General features: G+C 49.2%; 1 protein-coding gene and 36 non-coding genes across 37 annotated transcripts; all 37 read right to left on the bottom strand.

Annotated features, from left to right (window-relative positions):
- Positions 1-348: 348 nt before the first annotated feature.
- On the bottom strand, positions 349-512 carry LOC145235129 (U1 spliceosomal RNA). Its single transcript, XR_013861635.1, has one exon. It is a non-coding gene; the product is annotated as a U1 spliceosomal RNA (small nuclear RNA).
- A 257-nt stretch (positions 513-769) lies between these two features.
- On the bottom strand, positions 770-972 carry LOC145235271 (U2 spliceosomal RNA). Its single transcript, XR_013861770.1, has one exon. It is a non-coding gene; the product is annotated as a U2 spliceosomal RNA (small nuclear RNA).
- A 1,068-nt stretch (positions 973-2,040) lies between these two features.
- On the bottom strand, positions 2,041-6,771 carry LOC145232867 (uncharacterized). The gene has a single exon (XM_080097543.1). The coding sequence runs from the start codon at positions 6,769-6,771 to the stop codon at positions 2,041-2,043; it is 4,731 nt and encodes a 1,576-aa protein (XP_079953669.1).
- A 1,870-nt stretch (positions 6,772-8,641) lies between these two features.
- LOC145235128 (U1 spliceosomal RNA) lies at positions 8,642-8,805 on the bottom strand. Its single transcript, XR_013861634.1, has one exon. It is a non-coding gene; the product is annotated as a U1 spliceosomal RNA (small nuclear RNA).
- A 257-nt stretch (positions 8,806-9,062) lies between these two features.
- On the bottom strand, positions 9,063-9,260 carry LOC145235252 (U2 spliceosomal RNA). The gene has a single exon (XR_013861752.1). It is a non-coding gene; the product is annotated as a U2 spliceosomal RNA (small nuclear RNA).
- A 382-nt stretch (positions 9,261-9,642) lies between these two features.
- LOC145235127 (U1 spliceosomal RNA) lies at positions 9,643-9,806 on the bottom strand. Its single transcript, XR_013861633.1, has one exon. It is a non-coding gene; the product is annotated as a U1 spliceosomal RNA (small nuclear RNA).
- A 257-nt stretch (positions 9,807-10,063) lies between these two features.
- On the bottom strand, positions 10,064-10,261 carry LOC145235251 (U2 spliceosomal RNA). The gene has a single exon (XR_013861751.1). It is a non-coding gene; the product is annotated as a U2 spliceosomal RNA (small nuclear RNA).
- A 382-nt stretch (positions 10,262-10,643) lies between these two features.
- Positions 10,644-10,807, bottom strand: LOC145235125 (U1 spliceosomal RNA). Its single transcript, XR_013861631.1, has one exon. It is a non-coding gene; the product is annotated as a U1 spliceosomal RNA (small nuclear RNA).
- Positions 10,808-11,064: 257 nt separating this feature from the next.
- On the bottom strand, positions 11,065-11,262 carry LOC145235249 (U2 spliceosomal RNA). The gene has a single exon (XR_013861750.1). It is a non-coding gene; the product is annotated as a U2 spliceosomal RNA (small nuclear RNA).
- A 382-nt stretch (positions 11,263-11,644) lies between these two features.
- Positions 11,645-11,808, bottom strand: LOC145235124 (U1 spliceosomal RNA). The gene has a single exon (XR_013861630.1). It is a non-coding gene; the product is annotated as a U1 spliceosomal RNA (small nuclear RNA).
- Positions 11,809-12,065: 257 nt separating this feature from the next.
- LOC145235248 (U2 spliceosomal RNA) lies at positions 12,066-12,263 on the bottom strand. The gene has a single exon (XR_013861749.1). It is a non-coding gene; the product is annotated as a U2 spliceosomal RNA (small nuclear RNA).
- Positions 12,264-12,645: 382 nt separating this feature from the next.
- Positions 12,646-12,809, bottom strand: LOC145235123 (U1 spliceosomal RNA). The gene has a single exon (XR_013861629.1). It is a non-coding gene; the product is annotated as a U1 spliceosomal RNA (small nuclear RNA).
- Positions 12,810-13,066: 257 nt separating this feature from the next.
- Positions 13,067-13,264, bottom strand: LOC145235247 (U2 spliceosomal RNA). Its single transcript, XR_013861748.1, has one exon. It is a non-coding gene; the product is annotated as a U2 spliceosomal RNA (small nuclear RNA).
- A 382-nt stretch (positions 13,265-13,646) lies between these two features.
- LOC145235122 (U1 spliceosomal RNA) lies at positions 13,647-13,810 on the bottom strand. The gene has a single exon (XR_013861628.1). It is a non-coding gene; the product is annotated as a U1 spliceosomal RNA (small nuclear RNA).
- Positions 13,811-14,067: 257 nt separating this feature from the next.
- LOC145235246 (U2 spliceosomal RNA) lies at positions 14,068-14,265 on the bottom strand. The gene has a single exon (XR_013861747.1). It is a non-coding gene; the product is annotated as a U2 spliceosomal RNA (small nuclear RNA).
- A 386-nt stretch (positions 14,266-14,651) lies between these two features.
- LOC145235121 (U1 spliceosomal RNA) lies at positions 14,652-14,815 on the bottom strand. Its single transcript, XR_013861627.1, has one exon. It is a non-coding gene; the product is annotated as a U1 spliceosomal RNA (small nuclear RNA).
- A 257-nt stretch (positions 14,816-15,072) lies between these two features.
- On the bottom strand, positions 15,073-15,270 carry LOC145235245 (U2 spliceosomal RNA). Its single transcript, XR_013861746.1, has one exon. It is a non-coding gene; the product is annotated as a U2 spliceosomal RNA (small nuclear RNA).
- A 382-nt stretch (positions 15,271-15,652) lies between these two features.
- Positions 15,653-15,816, bottom strand: LOC145235120 (U1 spliceosomal RNA). The gene has a single exon (XR_013861626.1). It is a non-coding gene; the product is annotated as a U1 spliceosomal RNA (small nuclear RNA).
- A 257-nt stretch (positions 15,817-16,073) lies between these two features.
- On the bottom strand, positions 16,074-16,271 carry LOC145235244 (U2 spliceosomal RNA). Its single transcript, XR_013861745.1, has one exon. It is a non-coding gene; the product is annotated as a U2 spliceosomal RNA (small nuclear RNA).
- A 382-nt stretch (positions 16,272-16,653) lies between these two features.
- Positions 16,654-16,817, bottom strand: LOC145235119 (U1 spliceosomal RNA). The gene has a single exon (XR_013861625.1). It is a non-coding gene; the product is annotated as a U1 spliceosomal RNA (small nuclear RNA).
- A 257-nt stretch (positions 16,818-17,074) lies between these two features.
- Positions 17,075-17,272, bottom strand: LOC145235243 (U2 spliceosomal RNA). The gene has a single exon (XR_013861744.1). It is a non-coding gene; the product is annotated as a U2 spliceosomal RNA (small nuclear RNA).
- A 386-nt stretch (positions 17,273-17,658) lies between these two features.
- LOC145235118 (U1 spliceosomal RNA) lies at positions 17,659-17,822 on the bottom strand. Its single transcript, XR_013861624.1, has one exon. It is a non-coding gene; the product is annotated as a U1 spliceosomal RNA (small nuclear RNA).
- Positions 17,823-18,079: 257 nt separating this feature from the next.
- Positions 18,080-18,277, bottom strand: LOC145235241 (U2 spliceosomal RNA). The gene has a single exon (XR_013861742.1). It is a non-coding gene; the product is annotated as a U2 spliceosomal RNA (small nuclear RNA).
- Positions 18,278-18,663: 386 nt separating this feature from the next.
- Positions 18,664-18,827, bottom strand: LOC145235117 (U1 spliceosomal RNA). Its single transcript, XR_013861623.1, has one exon. It is a non-coding gene; the product is annotated as a U1 spliceosomal RNA (small nuclear RNA).
- Positions 18,828-19,084: 257 nt separating this feature from the next.
- LOC145235240 (U2 spliceosomal RNA) lies at positions 19,085-19,282 on the bottom strand. Its single transcript, XR_013861741.1, has one exon. It is a non-coding gene; the product is annotated as a U2 spliceosomal RNA (small nuclear RNA).
- Positions 19,283-19,664: 382 nt separating this feature from the next.
- Positions 19,665-19,828, bottom strand: LOC145235116 (U1 spliceosomal RNA). Its single transcript, XR_013861622.1, has one exon. It is a non-coding gene; the product is annotated as a U1 spliceosomal RNA (small nuclear RNA).
- A 257-nt stretch (positions 19,829-20,085) lies between these two features.
- On the bottom strand, positions 20,086-20,289 carry LOC145235270 (U2 spliceosomal RNA). The gene has a single exon (XR_013861769.1). It is a non-coding gene; the product is annotated as a U2 spliceosomal RNA (small nuclear RNA).
- Positions 20,290-21,581: 1,292 nt separating this feature from the next.
- LOC145235114 (U1 spliceosomal RNA) lies at positions 21,582-21,745 on the bottom strand. The gene has a single exon (XR_013861620.1). It is a non-coding gene; the product is annotated as a U1 spliceosomal RNA (small nuclear RNA).
- Positions 21,746-22,002: 257 nt separating this feature from the next.
- Positions 22,003-22,200, bottom strand: LOC145235239 (U2 spliceosomal RNA). Its single transcript, XR_013861740.1, has one exon. It is a non-coding gene; the product is annotated as a U2 spliceosomal RNA (small nuclear RNA).
- Positions 22,201-22,582: 382 nt separating this feature from the next.
- LOC145235113 (U1 spliceosomal RNA) lies at positions 22,583-22,746 on the bottom strand. Its single transcript, XR_013861619.1, has one exon. It is a non-coding gene; the product is annotated as a U1 spliceosomal RNA (small nuclear RNA).
- Positions 22,747-23,003: 257 nt separating this feature from the next.
- LOC145235238 (U2 spliceosomal RNA) lies at positions 23,004-23,201 on the bottom strand. The gene has a single exon (XR_013861739.1). It is a non-coding gene; the product is annotated as a U2 spliceosomal RNA (small nuclear RNA).
- Positions 23,202-23,583: 382 nt separating this feature from the next.
- Positions 23,584-23,747, bottom strand: LOC145235112 (U1 spliceosomal RNA). The gene has a single exon (XR_013861618.1). It is a non-coding gene; the product is annotated as a U1 spliceosomal RNA (small nuclear RNA).
- A 257-nt stretch (positions 23,748-24,004) lies between these two features.
- On the bottom strand, positions 24,005-24,202 carry LOC145235237 (U2 spliceosomal RNA). Its single transcript, XR_013861738.1, has one exon. It is a non-coding gene; the product is annotated as a U2 spliceosomal RNA (small nuclear RNA).
- Positions 24,203-24,588: 386 nt separating this feature from the next.
- On the bottom strand, positions 24,589-24,752 carry LOC145235111 (U1 spliceosomal RNA). The gene has a single exon (XR_013861617.1). It is a non-coding gene; the product is annotated as a U1 spliceosomal RNA (small nuclear RNA).
- Positions 24,753-25,009: 257 nt separating this feature from the next.
- On the bottom strand, positions 25,010-25,207 carry LOC145235236 (U2 spliceosomal RNA). Its single transcript, XR_013861737.1, has one exon. It is a non-coding gene; the product is annotated as a U2 spliceosomal RNA (small nuclear RNA).
- Positions 25,208-25,593: 386 nt separating this feature from the next.
- On the bottom strand, positions 25,594-25,757 carry LOC145235110 (U1 spliceosomal RNA). The gene has a single exon (XR_013861616.1). It is a non-coding gene; the product is annotated as a U1 spliceosomal RNA (small nuclear RNA).
- Positions 25,758-26,014: 257 nt separating this feature from the next.
- On the bottom strand, positions 26,015-26,212 carry LOC145235235 (U2 spliceosomal RNA). Its single transcript, XR_013861736.1, has one exon. It is a non-coding gene; the product is annotated as a U2 spliceosomal RNA (small nuclear RNA).
- Between the last annotated feature and the right edge of the window lie 223 nt (positions 26,213-26,435).

Below are 26,435 nucleotides of genomic sequence, written 5' to 3'. Positions count from 1 at the left end.
CCTGTACAACTTCTGTTTGCTGGGGGCTCAGTGCAGCGCGAAACGTTTTTCCGAGGACCAAAACGATCGAGTAGCAGTCGTCATTCGACTCCCCTGGCACTATAGCCATGACAGCTTTGTTGTGTTCTAATTCAAATTATATTTACGAATATATGACGTCACCAGGTGCATGGCAATAATATTTTTCTGATATACATTCAATCAGATACGTAGCTATGCGTTGCAGACACATTGCTATGGCGATGCGACGCTCCCCGGGTCGGCAATTACGCCTGTCTGGGAGAGAAAGCGCGAAGAGCAGCAGGAAGCAAACTGACCAGAGAGAACAAGCGATTGATTAAGAATAATACGGGGTTAGCGCGAACGCAGACCCCACTAACAGAAATTGTACGGCCGAGTTACCCACATTTGGGGTAATCGCAAGGGTCAGCTAGGCCAAAGTGCAATGGCTAAGCCTCGCCTTGGGCCCACCGCCGGCCTGATCACGGTGAAGGCCCCCGTCAGGTAAGTATGATTTGGATAACTTCAAGATCGACCCTCTTCATCTATACTTTTTTAGCGTTTGTTGTGAAAACGCCGACGTAATCGGACGTTTTCTCTACGCCCGATTGTTTCCCAATCGGCGGGTGGTACGGTACGTAGTAATTAGAACAGCAGGCTTGCGACGGTTTTAGCGCATGAAAATGTTGGCTACGAGGTGAGAAAAGAGGGTTTACAACAATATACGACGAAGAACTGGGATGAATTGCTTGATTTTCCCACCAAAGTGGGAATGTGGGCCGTGCCTGGAGGTAGTGCAATACCAGGACAACCCGTGGGCAGGGCGAGGCAAGCCTCGGCACCATACCCCCTGTCCAAAAATCAGGTTAATACAAAGACATGCAAGCGAATCGATTGCGTCCCAGGTATTAAACTGAGAAGAACAGACTTTTGACTCTACACCTCGTTTATTGAGTGCAACGAAAAATCGATAAACATCAATACTGCGGAGGCATCGCCGTTCGAAAGATTGCGGGGCACGCACGGCCTCCACCGCCCTAGGACGGTGGGTGATATATAATTTTGAATTTGTGTTTGATTTTACTTGTGAGTTGGCGGTGTGGCAAAAAACAAAAAGGCAGGCAGCGGTATAACACACAGCAAATCGGTGTCTGCGTAAAGCAATATAACATACAAAGGACAGGAAAAAAAAAACGCAAACAACACACGCCACACCGCCATTAATCTGTTGAAATAAGTGGGGTTAATTGAAGTTGATTTTATTTTAATATCAGTATAAAACGGGGCTGCAGGGTGTCGCAGGGGGGTGGGCTAGTGGACTTGAGGCAGGCTGGGCTCCAAAAAAAAAAAAAAAAAAAATGTGTGTATATGTGGGAAAAAAAATAAAAAATAAAAAAATAATAATAATAATAATAATAGTTAGTGGGTTTACAACTGCCTTCCGAACATTGTTTGTGATGAGGTAGGGAATGGAAGGCAGTTAGTGAAATGTTTGTTTAAAGTGGCTGTGGTACAAATGAAAATAACAGGTGAACGACAAAGTAATTAAAGATGTGTGTGTGATTGTGTTTGTTTGGTTTGTGAATACGGAGCCCTGGCGGAATACTCCGCTGTGCGTATAAAATTCGGGAGGGCGCCAGATGGGTGCTCTTCTGCATCCTTTCTCTTCGTTTCTATTGATTGTTTGTTCATGTCTGGCGCCCAACCCCTCCACCAGGGCTTACGCGTGCGCGAAATTACGTGGACGACGGCGGGGGCGGTTTCCGGATCCATGGTGCTTGGTTGTGAAATTTTGCTTGCATGGGTAGAGTATTGTTGTCAGAGGGCGCCCTTGTTGCCTGTTGTTTTGCACGTGTCAGGCAGAAAGTGAGATTGCTTAGGCGCCCTCATCAGTGTTCCGGTTTCCAGCAGTTGTACTGTTCAATGATGTCCCGTCGCTTTTTCTTGGATATGGTGTACGTGCCACCCCCGCCGCCGTTTCAAATAAAAGGTATGGAGCATGACCAGCCTGCACAAAAAAGATGGCGACAGTTGGTGTTCTTACGTATTTTCGAGTCCACTAGCCAAGCCCCTACACCAGGACTGCCACACAAGGTAGCTACCCCTAATGGCCAGAGCGGAGCACACTCTGGCCAAGTCCGTCTGGAGGCGACCCGTGATGCCAAGGGCTGACAGTGTTTGGTTATTGCCCTTGGCGTAGCTTCCCAGGGAGCCGATTATAAAGCTGTGGAAACTGACCCGCTTGTTTGTTGCACGGGCCAAGTTTCCACAAAGCTCCCTGTATTTGTTTTCTTTACGGGCCGCCGCAGAGGCGAGGGCATCCGCGCCGTTTTCGAACGGGCACGCGAAGTCGACGACCAAGAACCTATCGGCGCTTTCGAGAATCAAATCAGGCCGAAGGTTCTCGCCCGCCGCCACCGCATGCTCCGAACAAACCCGGTCGACGGAAATCCTGGTGTAGTTCCCAGACGGCACGCGACTCAGAACCTCCTCCATGACGCCATTGTGCCGGGATAAGATTTCAGGCATCACCGGTTGACAATGGTTGAGTACATGGGGAAGGGTCTCAACCTCGTGCCCACAGCGGCAGCATCGCAAGTCGTGTTGGACACGCCTCCTAAACCGTGTCCGGACCTTCTTTACAGGAAGGAGGTTCATGCGGGCTTTCAAGGCGAATCTTTGCTCTGGAATGGACAGAGCCCCCGGTTTCTTCAGCCAGTGGTTAGAATAACCGTACAGGGTGTGAGCGCTTACGGTCTTCCCTTGATCGGGATGACTGGCCCACACCTCTCTCCACCTGGTGGAAGCCATTTGGTGGAGTGTTCTGGTGAGTACTCCCCGGTTGCCAGGAGCCAACGTCTTGCCACCCGACGTTACGCAAAAGCGCCCGTCCGCGCCCTCGACGAACCGAAGCTTCAGCCTGGGCGAGGCCCTGCGCACATACGTGAACAGGCTTCCGCACCCGGTCGAAGAGTTTCCACGAACGGAGCTCCCTGATAGGAAAGCCGCCATCGCACTGACACTCACCTCTTTGCTTGACATAGCCCGCCCTGTGAGTGATTCCAGCCGACCGCGTGCAACGGCAGCCACCCTCCAATCTGGTGACGTTAGCGATTTATACGCCTGGGTGACCGCGAGGATATCACCCTCGCAAGCCAACGATGGTACACCCAGTCCCCCACTGTCCGAAGACGAGTGGAAGAATGCCACACAAGTTCTAGAGGGTAAGCCAAATGCGATCTTCAAGCATCGCCGCACAACGCTGTCAACCTTCCTCAGAGCACTGATTGGGAAATGTCGCACGCGGAGAATGAAGCTGAGACGTGGGAGCTCAAATCGCTTGAGGGCAATTAGCTTCTGGTGCGGAGTCAGCTTGCTTTTAAATAAGCGCTCTATTCTACCGACTGAAAGGCTCAACGTGTTGTTATGCCTCACATCAGTGAGGTAGCCCTGCCGGACGCCCAGGTACTTGTAGAATTCATCGAGCGCAATCACCTTCACCTCCCCACCCGAGAGCAGGAAAGGATCCGGATCGCGCACCCGACGTCTTCCACTCGTGACCTGGGACATGACTCGGCATTTGTTGGGGTTGAAACGTATCCCAGCCCAGTCGGCGAACTCCTCGCACACCTTTAGCTGCCTGCACAACTGCGCTCTTGAGCTTGCAATGAGGCACGCGTCATCAGCATATGCCAGCACTTGGGAAAAGACAGTCGGAGCGCAAGAGAATGCATAGCCGCAGTCGTTACGCGCTTTGATGCCCCGAACCAGCACTTCAGCCACGAGATTGAATACTATCCCGGACAGAGGACACCCTTGACGGACCCCTCTACCGATCCGTATCTCGCCGGTCATACCCACAGCAGTTCTCACTGTGCAAGTGTTCGCGACGTAGACGTCCAGGATACATTCGCTCAAGTAGCTTGGTACGGCCAAGGCACGCATAACGCTACGGATACAATCATGCCGGATACTACCGAAGGCGTTTTTGATGTCAAGCCACCCGACAAAGATGTCCTTGCCGTTTAGCTTGGCATCTGCCAAGGCAGCATCCAACATGTACACGTGTTCGAACGTTCCCTCGACCGGCATGAAGCCCTTTTGCTCGGAGGAGACGACGCCACGCTCCAGCGCCCAACTCTGCAGACGACGAGCCAATACCGCCGCATAGATTTTATAGATGTTACGGCAGATCGAGATGGGTCTCCAGTTGGACAAATCGTCGAGGTCCCCCTCCGGATTTTTGCAAATCAGAGTGACCCTCGACGACCGCCACTGGCTGGGAACCCGGCGACTCGCCCTACAGGCTTCGAAAAGCTTCGAGAGTCTAAGACCCTTTGGATCGAAAGCCTTCCAAAACCCATAGGACAAGCCGTCGGAACCAGCGGCGGATCCAGTGTTTACAGTCTGGAGAACCATCTCGACCTCCTTGGGCGATATTGGCCGGTCATCCACATCGTCAGGAACTGCAGGCGACGCCGGGTTACCGAGCTCCGGAGCGTCCATCCAGTCGGGCAAACGCTCGATCGTGTCCTCCCGGTCCGGTGCCTTGAGATCGGAACGGAACTTAGCCTCCACGGTGGAGGGGTCAATTCGGCACCTGATCTCCCCTTTATTACCATCCGTTATCCTACGGACTGTGCCTTTCTGGTCACGCCAAAACGCTTTCCGCAGGGCGAAGCCCTTCGTGGAGTTCCCAGTCATTGGCGTTTGATTAACCTTATTGGGATGTCCACGCTCCCGATTGTCGATTGAGCGGCGCATAGCGCCTCGGTTAAATCGGGGTTTGCGTACTTGCGTTTTAGACGTTACACCAGCGGCCGATGTCCACTCTTCCAGTGCGCGCTCGAGCTCGGCAAAGCCATTACCATAGGAAAAGTCCGAAACAATAATATTATCGAACCGAGCTCGAAGTTCATCAAAAGACAATTTGGTTTCAGACCTTAAGTTAACAGGGGGGCGATCACCACTGAAAGAGCTAGGAGAACGGATCCGGTGCGCTTTACTAGCCGTGGGTTCGTGTCGTTCAGACTCATCGGCCGGCTGCCGCATCGCCGGAACGCGGGGTGAGGGATCACTCCCACGCGACGGACAAGAAGCAGTACTCCGATTCGCCATCCCGACAGGCCTTCCCGGACCGGGGTCCGTTTCAGCCGGCCGCATCGGCTCCTCTCGAGACTTCTCCCGGGTTTCGCGCAAGATGGAATCAGCGCTACATCCGGGGATCGGCTCACTGAGGTTTGCCTCCGCAGCTCGGAGCTCGGCTGTCGACACTTCGCTCCTCTCCTCGTCCGATCCTAGGGTCGGAGTCGGAGACGGGCTAATGCCGAACAGCTTCGCCTGTTCCGACGTCACAACGGGCGGAGAAAGCTCCGACGCCACTAAACGTGACACCGGAGATCGCTCGTTCCGCCGATCGGCCGGCGGCTCCTCCACACGGCGGCCTGACGAGCGGCCGACGCATGGCGAAACCCCCACGTTAGTACTCACGCATGGGCCTAGAAATGAAGCCAGAAGAGCGGAGGGAAGGTTGGGCGGGAGAACAATTGAGACCGCCGTCTTCCCTCTGATCCCGGTGGAAGTTGGTGTTCTAAGCCAACTTTGGAGTGGGGACGGTGGGACAGTTGCCGGGGAATTATCCCCGACGGGTAAACGTAAATTAAAGGGTGAACCGCAGGCCGAATCAGTCAGCACCGACATACTGGGGATTGTTATGGGGGACAAAATTACCGGGGGAGGGGGAAGCCGTACGGCTTCAGCATAGGATGTGGGTGATTTAACCTTATGTATGGGAGAGGGAATGGGAAGGAGCGGACCTTCATCGCAGACCTCCGACTCATCTAAGGACAAAGATGCGAGGTCCGCGAGAAGGCCGCTCTCGGAGTTAGGGGTTGAGACCGACGAATGGTTGAAGACCATCGACGGAATACGGGGAGAGCAGGCGGTGCTTTCTTCATCTGCGCCTAGCGGGGGGAAGTGCTGAGGGGAGGATATCTTCGGGACCGGCTCGCTCGTTATGCCAGGGCAGGTCTTGTAGTGCGCCGAGACTTTTAACAGGTTCTTAGCGTGACTGTCTACGGCGCACTTGCACTTGCCACATGTTGTGAGGTACGATATTAAGGTCCTGTTGTGGCAAGTGCGTAAATGGGTCTTGAGGCTGAGGGCCCTGGCATAACCATCACTACTTTTCAGGCAGTCCGAAAAGGGGCAGTTATAAACGGTGGAGTCCCCGGAGTACAAAATCGGGATGTTTAATTGGCCTGGGCTTCCGCTACTCCGGGGAGGTTTTAAAACCTTCTCCACCGTGAAATTGGATGATGGTAGTGTCGGACCACCTGGATGCTGCGTGTAGTGATGCGTTCTGGCAGCAACAAGGGACGGCCAACGACTATCACACTGCGGGCAACGAAAATCGCCGTTTGACACATTCGAGATAGGGGTGGAGGGTGCAGCGCAACTCTTAAAGTGGTCCCTCATTTTGTTGAGAGAACCACGCAGCTCCAAGATGGTCTTGCATTTGGAGCATTTTGCACGCATTACACCAAGCGCCAACCGGTGGACATTAGTTATGTGCCGGTTGACGCTCGCCAAAAGTGATGAGCGCATACTGCAACCCTTCACACTGCACTCGAATTGTGTCGCACGAGAGCCGCGGTAACTCACCGTCAGGGGTGGGGCTTCAGGTCTGGTTTGGTCATCCTGCGACAACACCTGCGATTCCGTGCGTGCACTTCGAAGTCGAGACCTCCGCAGTTCCGGTTGTGTATACATGGTGAAATAAAAACAAGCAGGTTAAAATCCGGGGTCAAATTACAAATTAGGAGTATATGGCTGAGGTGCAGAGTCTTATTATTAGTATTCCTTTTATTGTTTGTTAAAAAGAAAGTAATTAAAACAGGGCGATTTTTGATGGTTTGACAGCGTTGGTCGCTGTATAGATATATATATTCTTAACAATTATGCGCCACAGGCGACAAAGGCGTGAGGGAGAAAATAAGCAAAAAAAGGAAAAACGAGATGATTAAAACAACAACCGTCAGACGGCGCTAAAGACTAGTTGAGCCGCCAAGTATGTTCAGAATAGATTTTAACAAAAAGGAAACAAGGTCAGAATTACAATATGCTTGAATATTAACGTACAATAATTTAAACTAACTACAAAACAATAACAAGTATGTAAGGTTTGTATATATATAAAAAGTAAAAAAAAAAAAAAAGGGTATAAATATGTATATTAACAAACAAGGTCAGAATTACAATATGCTTGAATATTAACGTAAAATAATTTTAATAACAATATTAATATTACTTAGTACAAATAAACAACTAAACTAACTACGAAAACAATAACAGAATTATGGCGCGGTATTAAAGGCACAGAACTTAAGGTTGCGGTGCGTTTAAACAAAAGAAACAAAATGGCGGGCCTGTGGGCTGGTGGCAGAGTGAGTTCCGGATGACTGGGCACCAACCACAACAGGTCAGTAGGTTTAAATGAGAAAGGGAAAGAGAAGTATAACGAAAGCGAGAGAAAATGTCTGACGTGGGCTGAGCGACGAACCGTAACGGCCACTGCGGCAGAGTCCAAACGAACAAACGTATGCTGTGACGTTGTGTCACGTGACTACAGATAAATTAGGAGAGTTAGAAGTAGCGGGGCTGTGACCCTGTGTCACGTGACTGAGGTTAACAAATTGCCGATTTTCCAAGACTAACCAAGACAAATAAAAGAAGGAACTAAAGTGACGACGTGTCACGTGACCAAAATTTGGCAAATCAGGTTCCTGTTCTGGCTGAAAAGAGAAAAAGGAAAAAAGGAATCTAAAACAAGATGGCGGCTTGCTGCTCGTCAGTTCGTTAAGGCGACCCTCTAAGCGGCTGTGTTTTAATTCGTCTTGGTTTATGATAAAAACAAGGCCCTAACCGGGCCGGCACTTACTTTTTCGATAACTTCGTGGCCGGCCCGGTGTGGGGCAGCTTCTGGTTGATAAAATCCAAGAATAATCCAGCAGTGTGGGATAAAATCCAAGATAAAATCCAAGATAAAATCCAAAAGATTGACGAAAATAAATCCAAAAAAGCGGTATAATCCAATAAAAACCGCGGTTGATTGTATGGGTGCGGCACAGCGCCGTTTCTTCTTTGTTTGTTTGATTATGACGTCACTCAGACGCCACAGCGGCGCACCACAAATAGCAGTTTTACAATATTTTGGCAGCACCCAAACCGCGAGATCTAAAGAGCCGAGAAGCGATGCCTAAACATATATTTAGGCCAACCAGAGCCTCACCTGTACAACTTCTGTTTGCTGGGGGCTCAGTGCAGCGCGAAACGTTTTTCCGAGGACCAAAACGATCGAGTAGCAGTCGTCATTCGACTCCCCTGGCACTATAGCCATGACAGCTTTGTTGTGTTCTAATTCAAATTATATTTACGAATATATGACGTCACCAGGTGCATGGCAATAATATTTTTCTGATATACATTCAATCAGATACGTAGCTATGCGTTGCAGACACATTGCTATGGCGATGCGACGCTCCCCGGGTCGGCAATTACGCCTGTCTGGGAGAGAAAGCGCGAAGAGCAGCAGGAAGCAAACTGACCAGAGAGAACAAGCGATTGATTGATTAAGAATAATACGGGGTTAGCGCGAACGCAGACCCCACTAACAGAAATTGTACGGCCGAGTTACCCACATTTGGGGTAATCGCAAGGGTCAGCTAGGCCAAAGTGCAATGGCTAAGCCTCGCCTTGGGCCCACCGCCGGCCTGATCACGGTGAAGGCCCCCGTCAGGTAAGTATGATTTGGTTAACTTCAAGATCGACCCTCTTCATCTATACTTTTTTAGCGTTTGTTGTGAAAACGCCGACGTAATCGGACGTTTTCTCTACGCCCGATTGTTTCCCAATCGGCGGGTGGTACGGTACGTAGTAATTAGAACAGCAGGCTTGCGACGGTTTTAGCGCATGAAAATGTTGGCTACGAGGTGAGAAAAGAGGGTTTACAACAATATACGACGAAGAACTGGGATGAATTGCTTGATTTTCCCACCAAAGTGGGAATGTGGGCCGTGCCTGGAGGTAGTGCAATACCAGGACAACCCGTGGGCAGGGCGAGGCAAGCCTCGGCACCATACCCCCTGTCCAAAAATCAGGTTAATACAAAGACATGCAAGCGAATCGCTTGCGTCCCAGGTATTAAACTGAGAAGAACAGATACTACACTTGATCTTAGCTCTAAAGAGCCGAGAAGCGATGCCTAAACATATATTTAGGCCAACCAGAGCCTCACCTGTACAACTTCTGTTTGCTGGGGGCTCAGTGCAGCGCGAAACGTTTTTCCGAGGACCAAAACGATCGAGTAGCAGTCGTCATTCGACTCCCCTGGCACTATAGCCATGACAGCTTTGTTGTGTTCTAATTCAAATTATATTTACGAATATATGACGTCACCAGGTGCATGGCAATAATATTTTTCTGATATACATTCAATCAGATACGTAGCTATGCGTTGCAGACACATTGCTATGGCGATGCGACGCTCCCCGGGTCGGCAATTACGCCTGTCTGGGAGAGAAAGCGCGAAGAGCAGCAGGAAGCAAACTGACCAGAGAGAACAAGCGATTGATTAAGAATAATACGGGGTTAGCGCGAACGCAGACCCCACTAACAGAAATTGTACGGCCGAGTTACCCACATTTGGGGTAATCGCAAGGGTCAGCTAGGCCAAAGTGCAATGGCTAAGCCTCGCCTTGGGCCCACCGCCGGCCTGATCACGGTGAAGGCCCCCGTCAGGTAAGTATGATTTGGTTAACTTCAAGATCGACCCTCTTCATCTATACTTTTTTAGCGTTTGTTGTGAAAACGCCGACGTAATCGGACGTTTTCTCTACGCCCGATTGTTTCCCAATCGGCGGGTGGTACGGTACGTAGTAATTAGAACAGCAGGCTTGCGACGGTTTTAGCGCATGAAAATGTTGGCTACGAGGTGAGAAAAGAGGGTTTACAACAATATACGACGAAGAACTGGGATGAATTGCTTGATTTTCCCACCAAAGTGGGAATGTGGGCCGTGCCTGGAGGTAGTGCAATACCAGGACAACCCGTGGGCAGGGCGAGGCAAGCCTCGGCACCATACCCCCTGTCCAAAAATCAGGTTAATACAAAGACATGCAAGCGAATCGCTTGCGTCCCAGGTATTAAACTGAGAAGAACAGATACTACACTTGATCTTAGCTCTAAAGAGCCGAGAAGCGATGCCTAAACATATATTTAGGCCAACCAGAGCCTCACCTGTACAACTTCTGTTTGCTGGGGGCTCAGTGCAGCGCGAAACGTTTTTCCGAGGACCAAAACGATCGAGTAGCAGTCGTCATTCGACTCCCCTGGCACTATAGCCATGACAGCTTTGTTGTGTTCTAATTCAAATTATATTTACGAATATATGACGTCACCAGGTGCATGGCAATAATATTTTTCTGATATACATTCAATCAGATACGTAGCTATGCGTTGCAGACACATTGCTATGGCGATGCGACGCTCCCCGGGTCGGCAATTACGCCTGTCTGGGAGAGAAAGCGCGAAGAGCAGCAGGAAGCAAACTGACCAGAGAGAACAAGCGATTGATTAAGAATAATACGGGGTTAGCGCGAACGCAGACCCCACTAACAGAAATTGTACGGCCGAGTTACCCACATTTGGGGTAATCGCAAGGGTCAGCTAGGCCAAAGTGCAATGGCTAAGCCTCGCCTTGGGCCCACCGCCGGCCTGATCACGGTGAAGGCCCCCGTCAGGTAAGTATGATTTGGTTAACTTCAAGATCGACCCTCTTCATCTATACTTTTTTAGCGTTTGTTGTGAAAACGCCGACGTAATCGGACGTTTTCTCTACGCCCGATTGTTTCCCAATCGGCGGGTGGTACGGTACGTAGTAATTAGAACAGCAGGCTTGCGACGGTTTTAGCGCATGAAAATGTTGGCTACGAGGTGAGAAAAGAGGGTTTACAACAATATACGACGAAGAACTGGGATGAATTGCTTGATTTTCCCACCAAAGTGGGAATGTGGGCCGTGCCTGGAGGTAGTGCAATACCAGGACAACCCGTGGGCAGGGCGAGGCAAGCCTCGGCACCATACCCCCTGTCCAAAAATCAGGTTAATACAAAGACATGCAAGCGAATCGCTTGCGTCCCAGGTATTAAACTGAGAAGAACAGATACTACACTTGATCTTAGCTCTAAAGAGCCGAGAAGCGATGCCTAAACATATATTTAGGCCAACCAGAGCCTCACCTGTACAACTTCTGTTTGCTGGGGGCTCAGTGCAGCGCGAAACGTTTTTCCGAGGACCAAAACGATCGAGTAGCAGTCGTCATTCGACTCCCCTGGCACTATAGCCATGACAGCTTTGTTGTGTTCTAATTCAAATTATATTTACGAATATATGACGTCACCAGGTGCATGGCAATAATATTTTTCTGATATACATTCAATCAGATACGTAGCTATGCGTTGCAGACACATTGCTATGGCGATGCGACGCTCCCCGGGTCGGCAATTACGCCTGTCTGGGAGAGAAAGCGCGAAGAGCAGCAGGAAGCAAACTGACCAGAGAGAACAAGCGATTGATTAAGAATAATACGGGGTTAGCGCGAACGCAGACCCCACTAACAGAAATTGTACGGCCGAGTTACCCACATTTGGGGTAATCGCAAGGGTCAGCTAGGCCAAAGTGCAATGGCTAAGCCTCGCCTTGGGCCCACCGCCGGCCTGATCACGGTGAAGGCCCCCGTCAGGTAAGTATGATTTGGTTAACTTCAAGATCGACCCTCTTCATCTATACTTTTTTAGCGTTTGTTGTGAAAACGCCGACGTAATCGGACGTTTTCTCTACGCCCGATTGTTTCCCAATCGGCGGGTGGTACGGTACGTAGTAATTAGAACAGCAGGCTTGCGACGGTTTTAGCGCATGAAAATGTTGGCTACGAGGTGAGAAAAGAGGGTTTACAACAATATACGACGAAGAACTGGGATGAATTGCTTGATTTTCCCACCAAAGTGGGAATGTGGGCCGTGCCTGGAGGTAGTGCAATACCAGGACAACCCGTGGGCAGGGCGAGGCAAGCCTCGGCACCATACCCCCTGTCCAAAAATCAGGTTAATACAAAGACATGCAAGCGAATCGCTTGCGTCCCAGGTATTAAACTGAGAAGAACAGATACTACACTTGATCTTAGCTCTAAAGAGCCGAGAAGCGATGCCTAAACATATATTTAGGCCAACCAGAGCCTCACCTGTACAACTTCTGTTTGCTGGGGGCTCAGTGCAGCGCGAAACGTTTTTCCGAGGACCAAAACGATCGAGTAGCAGTCGTCATTCGACTCCCCTGGCACTATAGCCATGACAGCTTTGTTGTGTTCTAATTCAAATTATATTTACGAATATATGACGTCACCAGGTGCATGGCAATAATATTTTTCTGATATACATTCAATCAGATACGTAGCTATGCGTTGCAGACACATTGCTATGGCGATGCGACGCTCCCCGGGTCGGCAATTACGCCTGTCTGGGAGAGAAAGCGCGAAGAGCAGCAGGAAGCAAACTGACCAGAGAGAACAAGCGATTGATTAAGAATAATACGGGGTTAGCGCGAACGCAGACCCCACTAACAGAAATTGTACGGCCGAGTTACCCACATTTGGGGTAATCGCAAGGGTCAGCTAGGCCAAAGTGCAATGGCTAAGCCTCGCCTTGGGCCCACCGCCGGCCTGATCACGGTGAAGGCCCCCGTCAGGTAAGTATGATTTGGTTAACTTCAAGATCGACCCTCTTCATCTATACTTTTTTAGCGTTTGTTGTGAAAACGCCGACGTAATCGGACGTTTTCTCTACGCCCGATTGTTTCCCAATCGGCGGGTGGTACGGTACGTAGTAATTAGAACAGCAGGCTTGCGACGGTTTTAGCGCATGAAAATGTTGGCTACGAGGTGAGAAAAGAGGGTTTACAACAATATACGACGAAGAACTGGGATGAATTGCTTGATTTTCCCACCAAAGTGGGAATGTGGGCCGTGCCTGGAGGTAGTGCAATACCAGGACAACCCGTGGGCAGGGCGAGGCAAGCCTCGGCACCATACCCCCTGTCCAAAAATCAGGTTAATACAAAGACATGCAAGCGAATCGCTTGCGTCCCAGGTATTAAACTGAGAAGAACAGATACTACACTTGATCTTAGCTCTAAAGAGCCGAGAAGCGATGCCTAAACATATATTTAGGCCAACCAGAGCCTCACCTGTACAACTTCTGTTTGCTGGGGGCTCAGTGCAGCGCGAAACGTTTTTCCGAGGACCAAAACGATCGAGTAGCAGTCGTCATTCGACTCCCCTGGCACTATAGCCATGACAGCTTTGTTGTGTTCTAATTCAAATTATATTTACGAATATATGACGTCACCAGGTGCATGGCAATAATATTTTTCTGATATACATTCAATCAGATACGTAGCTATGCGTTGCAGACACATTGCTATGGCGATGCGACGCTCCCCGGGTCGGCAATTACGCCTGTCTGGGAGAGAAAGCGCGAAGAGCAGCAGGAAGCAAACTGACCAGAGAGAACAAGCGATTGATTAAGAATAATACGGGGTTAGCGCGAACGCAGACCCCACTAACAGAAATTGTACGGCCGAGTTACCCACATTTGGGGTAATCGCAAGGGTCAGCTAGGCCAAAGTGCAATGGCTAAGCCTCGCCTTGGGCCCACCGCCGGCCTGATCACGGTGAAGGCCCCCGTCAGGTAAGTATGATTTGGTTAACTTCAAGATCGACCCTCTTCATCTATACTTTTTTAGCGTTTGTTGTGAAAACGCCGACGTAATCGGACGTTTTCTCTACGCCCGATTGTTTCCCAATCGGCGGGTGGTACGGTACGTAGTAATTAGAACAGCAGGCTTGCGACGGTTTTAGCGCATGAAAATGTTGGCTACGAGGTGAGAAAAGAGGGTTTACAACAATATACGACGAAGAACTGGGATGAATTGCTTGATTTTCCCACCAAAGTGGGAATGTGGGCCGTGCCTGGAGGTAGTGCAATACCAGGACAACCCGTGGGCAGGGCGAGGCAAGCCTCGGCACCATACCCCCTGTCCAAAAATCAGGTTAATACAAAGACATGCAAGCGAATCGCTTGCGTCCCAGGTATTAAACTGAGAAGAACAGATACTACACTTGATCTTAGCTCTAAAGAGCCGAGAAGCGATGCCTAAACATATATTTAGGCCAACCAGAGCCTCACCTGTACAACTTCTGTTTGCTGGGGGCTCAGTGCAGCGCGAAACGTTTTTCCGAGGACCAAAACGATCGAGTAGCAGTCGTCATTCGACTCCCCTGGCACTATAGCCATGACAGCTTTGTTGTGTTCTAATTCAAATTATATTTACGAATATATGACGTCACCAGGTGCATGGCAATAATATTTTTCTGATATACATTCAATCAGATACGTAGCTATGCGTTGCAGACACATTGCTATGGCGATGCGACGCTCCCCGGGTCGGCAATTACGCCTGTCTGGGAGAGAAAGCGCGAAGAGCAGCAGGAAGCAAACTGACCAGAGAGAACAAGCCATTGATTGATTAAGAATAATACGGGGTTAGCGCGAACGCAGACCCCACTAACAGAAATTGTACGGCCGAGTTACCCACATTTGGGGTAATCGCAAGGGTCAGCTAGGCCAAAGTGCAATGGCTAAGCCTCGCCTTGGGCCCACCGCCGGCCTGATCACGGTGAAGGCCCCCGTCAGGTAAGTATGATTTGGTTAACTTCAAGATCGACCCTCTTCATCTATACTTTTTTAGCGTTTGTTGTGAAAACGCCGACGTAATCGGACGTTTTCTCTACGCCCGATTGTTTCCCAATCGGCGGGTGGTACGGTACGTAGTAATTAGAACAGCAGGCTTGCGACGGTTTTAGCGCATGAAAATGTTGGCTACGAGGTGAGAAAAGAGGGTTTACAACAATATACGACGAAGAACTGGGATGAATTGCTTGATTTTCCCACCAAAGTGGGAATGTGGGCCGTGCCTGGAGGTAGTGCAATACCAGGACAACCCGTGGGCAGGGCGAGGCAAGCCTCGGCACCATACCCCCTGTCCAAAAATCAGGTTAATACAAAGACATGCAAGCGAATCGCTTGCGTCCCAGGTATTAAACTGAGAAGAACAGATACTACACTTGATCTTAGCTCTAAAGAGCCGAGAAGCGATGCCTAAACATATATTTAGGCCAACCAGAGCCTCACCTGTACAACTTCTGTTTGCTGGGGGCTCAGTGCAGCGCGAAACGTTTTTCCGAGGACCAAAACGATCGAGTAGCAGTCGTCATTCGACTCCCCTGGCACTATAGCCATGACAGCTTTGTTGTGTTCTAATTCAAATTATATTTACGAATATATGACGTCACCAGGTGCATGGCAATAATATTTTTCTGATATACATTCAATCAGATACGTAGCTATGCGTTGCAGACACATTGCTATGGCGATGCGACGCTCCCCGGGTCGGCAATTACGCCTGTCTGGGAGAGAAAGCGCGAAGAGCAGCAGGAAGCAAACTGACCAGAGAGAACAAGCGATTGATTAAGAATAATACGGGGTTAGCGCGAACGCAGACCCCACTAACAGAAATTGTACGGCCGAGTTACCCACATTTGGGGTAATCGCAAGGGTCAGCTAGGCCAAAGTGCAATGGCTAAGCCTCGCCTTGGGCCCACCGCCGGCCTGATCACGGTGAAGGCCCCCGTCAGGTAAGTATGATTTGGTTAACTTCAAGATCGACCCTCTTCATCTATACTTTTTTAGCGTTTGTTGTGAAAACGCCGACGTAATCGGACGTTTTCTCTACGCCCGATTGTTTCCCAATCGGCGGGTGGTACGGTACGTAGTAATTAGAACAGCAGGCTTGCGACGGTTTTAGCGCATGAAAATGTTGGCTACGAGGTGAGAAAAGAGGGTTTACAACAATATACGACGAAGAACTGGGATGAATTGCTTGATTTTCCCACCAAAGTGGGAATGTGGGCCGTGCCTGGAGGTAGTGCAATACCAGGACAACCCGTGGGCAGGGCGAGGCAAGCCTCGGCACCATACCCCCTGTCCAAAAATCAGGTTAATACAAAGACATGCAAGCGAATCGCTTGCGTCCCAGGTATTAAACTGAGAAGAACAGATACTACACTTGATCTTAGCTCTAAAGAGCCGAGAAGCGATGCCTAAACATATATTTAGGCCAACCAGAGCCTCACCTGTACAACTTCTGTTTGCTGGGGGCTCAGTGCAGCGCGAAACGTTTTTCCGAGGACCAAAACGATCGAGTAGCAGTCGTCATTCGACTCCCCTGGCACTATAGCCATGACAGCTTTGTTGTGTTCTAATTCAAATTATATTTACGAATATATGACGTCACCAGGTGCATGGCAATAATATTTTTCTGATATACATTCAATCAGATACGTAGCTATGCGTTGCAGACACATTGCTATGGCGATGCGACGCTCCCCGGGTCGGCAATTACGCCTGTCTGGGAGAGAAAGCGCGAAGAGCAGCAGGAAGCAAACTGACCAGAGAGAACAAGCGATTGATTAAGAATAATACGGGGTTAGCGCGAACGCAGACCCCACTAACAGAAATTGTACGGCCGAGTTACCCACATTTGGGGTAATCGCAAGGGTCAGCTAGGCCAAAGTGCAATGGCTAAGCCTCGCCTTGGGCCCACCGCCGGCCTGATCACGGTGAAGGCCCCCGTCAGGTAAGTATGATTTGGTTAACTTCAAGATCGACCCTCTTCATCTATACTTTTTTAGCGTTTGTTGTGAAAACGCCGACGTAATCGGACGTTTTCTCTACGCCCGATTGTTTCCCAATCGGCGGGTGGTACGGTACGTAGTAATTAGAACAGCAGGCTTGCGACGGTTTTAGCGCATGAAAATGTTGGCTACGAGGTGAGAAAAGAGGGTTTACAACAATATACGACGAAGAACTGGGATGAATTGCTTGATTTTCCCACCAAAGTGGGAATGTGGGCCGTGCCTGGAGGTAGTGCAATACCAGGACAACCCGTGGGCAGGGCGAGGCAAGCCTCGGCACCATACCCCCTGTCCAAAAATCAGGTTAATACAAAGACATGCAAGCGAATCGCTTGCGTCCCAGGTATTAAACTGAGAAGAACAGATACTACACTTGATCTTAGCTCTAAAGAGCCGAGAAGCGATGCCTAAACATATATTTAGGCCAACCAGAGCCTCACCTGTACAACTTCTGTTTGCTGGGGGCTCAGTGCAGCGCGAAACGTTTTTCCGAGGACCAAAACGATCGAGTAGCAGTCGTCATTCGACTCCCCTGGCACTATAGCCATGACAGCTTTGTTGTGTTCTAATTCAAATTATATTTACGAATATATGACGTCACCAGGTGCATGGCAATAATATTTTTCTGATATACATTCAATCAGATACGTAGCTATGCGTTGCAGACACATTGCTATGGCGATGCGACGCTCCCCGGGTCGGCAATTACGCCTGTCTGGGAGAGAAAGCGCGAAGAGCAGCAGGAAGCAAACTGACCAGAGAGAACAAGCCATTGATTGATTAAGAATAATACGGGGTTAGCGCGAACGCAGACCCCACTAACAGAAATTGTACGGCCGAGTTACCCACATTTGGGGTAATCGCAAGGGTCAGCTAGGCCAAAGTGCAATGGCTAAGCCTCGCCTTGGGCCCACCGCCGGCCTGATCACGGTGAAGGCCCCCGTCAGGTAAGTATGATTTGGTTAACTTCAAGATCGACCCTCTTCATCTATACTTTTTTAGCGTTTGTTGTGAAAACGCCGACGTAATCGGACGTTTTCTCTACGCCCGATTGTTTCCCAATCGGCGGGTGGTACGGTACGTAGTAATTAGAACAGCAGGCTTGCGACGGTTTTAGCGCATGAAAATGTTGGCTACGAGGTGAGAAAAGAGGGTTTACAACAATATACGACGAAGAACTGGGATGAATTGCTTGATTTTCCCACCAAAGTGGGAATGTGGGCCGTGCCTGGAGGTAGTGCAATACCAGGACAACCCGTGGGCAGGGCGAGGCAAGCCTCGGCACCATACCCCCTGTCCAAAAATCAGGTTAATACAAAGACATGCAAGCGAATCGCTTGCGTCCCAGGTATTAAACTGAGAAGAACAGATACTACACTTGATCTTAGCTCTAAAGAGCCGAGAAGCGATGCCTAAACATATATTTAGGCCAACCAGAGCCTCACCTGTACAACTTCTGTTTGCTGGGGGCTCAGTGCAGCGCGAAACGTTTTTCCGAGGACCAAAACGATCGAGTAGCAGTCGTCATTCGACTCCCCTGGCACTATAGCCATGACAGCTTTGTTGTGTTCTAATTCAAATTATATTTACGAATATATGACGTCACCAGGTGCATGGCAATAATATTTTTCTGATATACATTCAATCAGATACGTAGCTATGCGTTGCAGACACATTGCTATGGCGATGCGACGCTCCCCGGGTCGGCAATTACGCCTGTCTGGGAGAGAAAGCGCGAAGAGCAGCAGGAAGCAAACTGACCAGAGAGAACAAGCCATTGATTGATTAAGAATAATACGGGGTTAGCGCGAACGCAGACCCCACTAACAGAAATTGTACGGCCGAGTTACCCACATTTGGGGTAATCGCAAGGGTCAGCTAGGCCAAAGTGCAATGGCTAAGCCTCGCCTTGGGCCCACCGCCGGCCTGATCACGGTGAAGGCCCCCGTCAGGTAAGTATGATTTGGTTAACTTCAAGATCGACCCTCTTCATCTATACTTTTTTAGCGTTTGTTGTGAAAACGCCGACGTAATCGGACGTTTTCTCTACGCCCGATTGTTTCCCAATCGGCGGGTGGTACGGTACGTAGTAATTAGAACAGCAGGCTTGCGACGGTTTTAGCGCATGAAAATGTTGGCTACGAGGTGAGAAAAGAGGGTTTACAACAATATACGACGAAGAACTGGGATGAATTGCTTGATTTTCCCACCAAAGTGGGAATGTGGGCCGTGCCTGGAGGTAGTGCAATACCAGGACAACCCGTGGGCAGGGCGAGGCAAGCCTCGGCACCATACCCCCTGTCCAAAAATCAGGTTAATACAAAGACATGCAAGCGAATCGCTTGCGTCCCAGGTATTAAACTGAGAAGAACAGATACTACACTTGATCTTAGCTCTAAAGAGCCGAGAAGCGATGCCTAAACATATATTTAGGCCAACCAGAGCCTCACCTGTACAACTTCTGTTTGCTGGGGGCTCAGTGCAGCGCGAAACGTTTTTCCGAGGACCAAAACGATCGAGTAGCAGTCGTCATTCGACTCCCCTGGCACTATAGCCATGACAGCTTTGTTGTGTTCTAATTCAAATTATATTTACGAATATATGACGTCACCAGGTGCATGGCAATAATATTTTTCTGATATACATTCAATCAGATACGTAGCTATGCGTTGCAGACACATTGCTATGGCGATGCGACGCTCCCCGGGTCGGCAATTACGCCTGTCTGGGAGAGAAAGCGCGAAGAGCAGCAGGAAGCAAACTGACCAGAGAGAACAAGCGATTGATTAAGAATAATACGGGGTTAGCGCGAACGCAGACCCCACTAACAGAAATTGTACGGCCGAGTTACCCACATTTGGGGTAATCGCAAGGGTCAGCTAGGCCAAAGTGCAATGGCTAAGCCTCGCCTTGGGCCCACCGCCGGCCTGATCACGGTGAAGGCCCCCGTCAGGTAAGTATGATTTGGTTAACTTCAAGATCGACCCTCTTCATCTATACTTTTTTAGCGTTTGTTGTGAAAACGCCGACGTAATCGGACGTTTTCTCTACGCCCGATTGTTTCCCAATCGGCGGGTGGTACGGTACGTAGTAATTAGAACAGCAGGCTTGCGACGGTTTTAGCGCATGAAAATGTTGGCTACGAGGTGAGAAAAGAGGGTTTACAACAATATACGACGAAGAACTGGGATGAATTGCTTGATTTTCCCACCAAAGTGGGAATGTGGGCCGTGCCTGGAGGTAGTGCAATACCAGGACAACCCGTGGGCAGGGCGAGGCAAGCCTCGGCACCATACCCCCTGTCCAAAAATCAGGTTAATACAAAGACATGCAAGCGAATCGCTTGCGTCCCAGGTATTAAACTGAGAAGAACAGACTTTTTGACTCTACACCTCGTTTATTGAGTGCAACGAAAAATCGATAAACATCAATACTGCGGAGGCATCGCCGTTCGAAAGATTGCGGGGCACGCACGGCCTCCACCGCCCTAGGACGGTGGGTGATATATAATTTTGAATTTGTGTTAGATTTTTCTTGTGAGTTGGCGGTGTGGCAAAAAACAACAAAAAAAAAACAGACAGCGGTACGACAAAAAGCAAGTCGGTGTCTGCGTGAAACAATACAGCATACAAAAAGGGGGAAAAAACGTAAACAACACACGCCACACCGCCATTAATCTGTTGAAATAAATGGGGTTAATTGAAGTTGATTTTATTTTAGTTTCAGTATAAAACGGGGCTGCAGGGTGTCGCAGGGGGGTGGGCTAGTGGACTTGAGGCAGGCTGGGCTCCAAAAAAAAGAAAAAAGGTGTGTATGTGTGGAAAAAAAAATATATATATATAATATAATAATTAGTGGGGTTTACAACTGCCTTCCGAACATTGTTTGTATTAAAGAGAGGATGGAAGGCAGTTAGTGAATTGTTTGTTTAAGGTGAATGTGTTACAAATGAACGTAAACAAATAGACGACAAAATAATTAAGAGTGTGTGTGTGCTTGTGGGTGTTTAGTGTGAGAGTATCGGCCCTGGCGGTATCGTTCGCTGCGCGTATGAAATTCGGGAGGGCGCCAGATGGGTGCTCTTCTGCACTCTTTCCTTTCGGACACAGTTCACGGTTTGTTCATGTCTGGCGCCCAACCCTTCCACCAGGACCGGGGCGTGCACGGTAGTGCGTGGACGACGGCGGGGACGGTTTCCGGATCCGAGGTGCTTTGGTTTGAAATATCCTTGTTATGGGTTAAGTATTGTTGTCAGAGGGCGCCGTACTTGCATGTGATGTGACACAATCAGATACTACACTTGATCTTAGCTCTAAAGAGCCGAGAAGCGATGCCTAAACATATATTTAGGCCAACCAGAGCCTCACCTGTACAACTTCTGTTTGCTGGGGGCTCAGTGCAGCGCGAAACGTTTTTCCGAGGACCAAAACGATCGAGTAGCAGTCGTCATTCGACTCCCCTGGCACTATAGCCATGACAGCTTTGTTGTGTTCTAATTCAAATTATATTTACGAATATATGACGTCACCAGGTGCATGGCAATAATATTTTTCTGATATACATTCAATCAGATACGTAGCTATGCGTTGCAGACACATTGCTATGGCGATGCGACGCTCCCCGGGTCGGCAATTACGCCTGTCTGGGAGAGAAAGCGCGAAGAGCAGCAGGAAGCAAACTGACCAGAGAGAACAAGCGATTGATTAAGAATAATACGGGGTTAGCGCGAACGCAGACCCCACTAACAGAAATTGTACGGCCGAGTTACCCACATTTGGGGTAATCGCAAGGGTCAGCTAGGCCAAAGTGCAATGGCTAAGCCTCGCCTTGGGCCCACCGCCGGCCTGATCACGGTGAAGGCCCCCGTCAGGTAAGTATGATTTGGTTAACTTCAAGATCGACCCTCTTCATCTATACTTTTTTAGCGTTTGTTGTGAAAACGCCGACGTAATCGGACGTTTTCTCTACGCCCGATTGTTTCCCAATCGGCGGGTGGTACGGTACGTAGTAATTAGAACAGCAGGCTTGCGACGGTTTTAGCGCATGAAAATGTTGGCTACGAGGTGAGAAAAGAGGGTTTACAACAATATACGACGAAGAACTGGGATGAATTGCTTGATTTTCCCACCAAAGTGGGAATGTGGGCCGTGCCTGGAGGTAGTGCAATACCAGGACAACCCGTGGGCAGGGCGAGGCAAGCCTCGGCACCATACCCCCTGTCCAAAAATCAGGTTAATACAAAGACATGCAAGCGAATCGCTTGCGTCCCAGGTATTAAACTGAGAAGAACAGATACTACACTTGATCTTAGCTCTAAAGAGCCGAGAAGCGATGCCTAAACATATATTTAGGCCAACCAGAGCCTCACCTGTACAACTTCTGTTTGCTGGGGGCTCAGTGCAGCGCGAAACGTTTTTCCGAGGACCAAAACGATCGAGTAGCAGTCGTCATTCGACTCCCCTGGCACTATAGCCATGACAGCTTTGTTGTGTTCTAATTCAAATTATATTTACGAATATATGACGTCACCAGGTGCATGGCAATAATATTTTTCTGATATACATTCAATCAGATACGTAGCTATGCGTTGCAGACACATTGCTATGGCGATGCGACGCTCCCCGGGTCGGCAATTACGCCTGTCTGGGAGAGAAAGCGCGAAGAGCAGCAGGAAGCAAACTGACCAGAGAGAACAAGCGATTGATTAAGAATAATACGGGGTTAGCGCGAACGCAGACCCCACTAACAGAAATTGTACGGCCGAGTTACCCACATTTGGGGTAATCGCAAGGGTCAGCTAGGCCAAAGTGCAATGGCTAAGCCTCGCCTTGGGCCCACCGCCGGCCTGATCACGGTGAAGGCCCCCGTCAGGTAAGTATGATTTGGTTAACTTCAAGATCGACCCTCTTCATCTATACTTTTTTAGCGTTTGTTGTGAAAACGCCGACGTAATCGGACGTTTTCTCTACGCCCGATTGTTTCCCAATCGGCGGGTGGTACGGTACGTAGTAATTAGAACAGCAGGCTTGCGACGGTTTTAGCGCATGAAAATGTTGGCTACGAGGTGAGAAAAGAGGGTTTACAACAATATACGACGAAGAACTGGGATGAATTGCTTGATTTTCCCACCAAAGTGGGAATGTGGGCCGTGCCTGGAGGTAGTGCAATACCAGGACAACCCGTGGGCAGGGCGAGGCAAGCCTCGGCACCATACCCCCTGTCCAAAAATCAGGTTAATACAAAGACATGCAAGCGAATCGCTTGCGTCCCAGGTATTAAACTGAGAAGAACAGATACTACACTTGATCTTAGCTCTAAAGAGCCGAGAAGCGATGCCTAAACATATATTTAGGCCAACCAGAGCCTCACCTGTACAACTTCTGTTTGCTGGGGGCTCAGTGCAGCGCGAAACGTTTTTCCGAGGACCAAAACGATCGAGTAGCAGTCGTCATTCGACTCCCCTGGCACTATAGCCATGACAGCTTTGTTGTGTTCTAATTCAAATTATATTTACGAATATATGACGTCACCAGGTGCATGGCAATAATATTTTTCTGATATACATTCAATCAGATACGTAGCTATGCGTTGCAGACACATTGCAATGGCGATGCGACGCTCCCCGGGTCGGCAATTACGCCTGTCTGGGAGAGAAAGCGCGAAGAGCAGCAGGAAGCAAACTGACCAGAGAGAACAAGCGATTGATTAAGAATAATACGGGGTTAGCGCGAACGCAGACCCCACTAACAGAAATTGTACGGCCGAGTTACCCACATTTGGGGTAATCGCAAGGGTCAGCTAGGCCAAAGTGCAATGGCTAAGCCTCGCCTTGGGCCCACCGCCGGCCTGATCACGGTGAAGGCCCCCGTCAGGTAAGTATGATTTGGTTAACTTCAAGATCGACCCTCTTCATCTATACTTTTTTAGCGTTTGTTGTGAAAACGCCGACGTAATCGGACGTTTTCTCTACGCCCGATTGTTTCCCAATCGGCGGGTGGTACGGTACGTAGTAATTAGAACAGCAGGCTTGCGACGGTTTTAGCGCATGAAAATGTTGGCTACGAGGTGAGAAAAGAGGGTTTACAACAATATACGACGAAGAACTGGGATGAATTGCTTGATTTTCCCACCAAAGTGGGAATGTGGGCCGTGCCTGGAGGTAGTGCAATACCAGGACAACCCGTGGGCAGGGCGAGGCAAGCCTCGGCACCATACCCCCTGTCCAAAAATCAGGTTAATACAAAGACATGCAAGCGAATCGCTTGCGTCCCAGGTATTAAACTGAGAAGAACAGATACTACACTTGATCTTAGCTCTAAAGAGCCGAGAAGCGATGCCTAAACATATATTTAGGCCAACCAGAGCCTCACCTGTACAACTTCTGTTTGCTGGGGGCTCAGTGCAGCGCGAAACGTTTTTCCGAGGACCAAAACGATCGAGTAGCAGTCGTCATTCGACTCCCCTGGCACTATAGCCATGACAGCTTTGTTGTGTTCTAATTCAAATTATATTTACGAATATATGACGTCACCAGGTGCATGGCAATAATATTTTTCTGATATACATTCAATCAGATACGTAGCTATGCGTTGCAGACACATTGCTATGGCGATGCGACGCTCCCCGGGTCGGCAATTACGCCTGTCTGGGAGAGAAAGCGCGAAGAGCAGCAGGAAGCAAACTGACCAGAGAGAACAAGCCATTGATTGATTAAGAATAATACGGGGTTAGCGCGAACGCAGACCCCACTAACAGAAATTGTACGGCCGAGTTACCCACATTTGGGGTAATCGCAAGGGTCAGCTAGGCCAAAGTGCAATGGCTAAGCCTCGCCTTGGGCCCACCGCCGGCCTGATCACGGTGAAGGCCCCCGTCAGGTAAGTATGATTTGGTTAACTTCAAGATCGACCCTCTTCATCTATACTTTTTTAGCGTTTGTTGTGAAAACGCCGACGTAATCGGACGTTTTCTCTACGCCCGATTGTTTCCCAATCGGCGGGTGGTACGGTACGTAGTAATTAGAACAGCAGGCTTGCGACGGTTTTAGCGCATGAAAATGTTGGCTACGAGGTGAGAAAAGAGGGTTTACAACAATATACGACGAAGAACTGGGATGAATTGCTTGATTTTCCCACCAAAGTGGGAATGTGGGCCGTGCCTGGAGGTAGTGCAATACCAGGACAACCCGTGGGCAGGGCGAGGCAAGCCTCGGCACCATACCCCCTGTCCAAAAATCAGGTTAATACAAAGACATGCAAGCGAATCGCTTGCGTCCCAGGTATTAAACTGAGAAGAACAGATACTACACTTGATCTTAGCTCTAAAGAGCCGAGAAGCGATGCCTAAACATATATTTAGGCCAACCAGAGCCTCACCTGTACAACTTCTGTTTGCTGGGGGCTCAGTGCAGCGCGAAACGTTTTTCCGAGGACCAAAACGATCGAGTAGCAGTCGTCATTCGACTCCCCTGGCACTATAGCCATGACAGCTTTGTTGTGTTCTAATTCAAATTATATTTACGAATATATGACGTCACCAGGTGCATGGCAATAATATTTTTCTGATATACATTCAATCAGATACGTAGCTATGCGTTGCAGACACATTGCTATGGCGATGCGACGCTCCCCGGGTCGGCAATTACGCCTGTCTGGGAGAGAAAGCGCGAAGAGCAGCAGGAAGCAAACTGACCAGAGAGAACAAGCCATTGATTGATTAAGAATAATACGGGGTTAGCGCGAACGCAGACCCCACTAACAGAAATTGTACGGCCGAGTTACCCACATTTGGGGTAATCGCAAGGGTCAGCTAGGCCAAAGTGCAATGGCTAAGCCTCGCCTTGGGCCCACCGCCGGCCTGATCACGGTGAAGGCCCCCGTCAGGTAAGTATGATTTGGTTAACTTCAAGATCGACCCTCTTCATCTATACTTTTTTAGCGTTTGTTGTGAAAACGCCGACGTAATCGGACGTTTTCTCTACGCCCGATTGTTTCCCAATCGGCGGGTGGTACGGTACGTAGTAATTAGAACAGCAGGCTTGCGACGGTTTTAGCGCATGAAAATGTTGGCTACGAGGTGAGAAAAGAGGGTTTACAACAATATACGACGAAGAACTGGGATGAATTGCTTGATTTTCCCACCAAAGTGGGAATGTGGGCCGTGCCTGGAGGTAGTGCAATACCAGGACAACCCGTGGGCAGGGCGAGGCAAGCCTCGGCACCATACCCCCTGTCCAAAAATCAGGTTAATACAAAGACATGCAAGCGAATCGCTTGCGTCCCAGGTATTAAACTGAGAAGAACAGATACTACACTTGATCTTAGCTCTAAAGAGCCGAGAAGCGATGCCTAAACATATATTTAGGCCAACCAGAGCCTCACCTGTACAACTTCTGTTTGCTGGGGGCTCAGTGCAGCGCGAAACGTTTTTCCGAGGACCAAAACGATCGAGTAGCAGTCGTCATTCGACTCCCCTGGCACTATAGCCATGACAGCTTTGTTGTGTTCTAATTCAAATTATATTTACGAATATATGACGTCACCAGGTGCATGGCAATAATATTTTTCTG

The sequence above is a fragment of the Phallusia mammillata genome, chromosome 6, assembly GCF_965637545.1.
Source record: "Phallusia mammillata chromosome 6, kaPhaMamm4.hap1.1, whole genome shotgun sequence".
Lineage (NCBI taxonomy): Eukaryota > Metazoa > Chordata > Ascidiacea > Phlebobranchia > Ascidiidae > Phallusia > Phallusia mammillata.
This window is presented reverse-complemented; position numbering and strand designations above follow the sequence as displayed.

Bases quoted from the DNA above. Each gene is read 5' to 3' on its own strand.
- LOC145232867 (XM_080097543.1), bottom strand. From the start codon at position 6,771: ATGTATACACAACCGGAACTGCGGAGGTCTCGACTTCGAAGTGCACGC.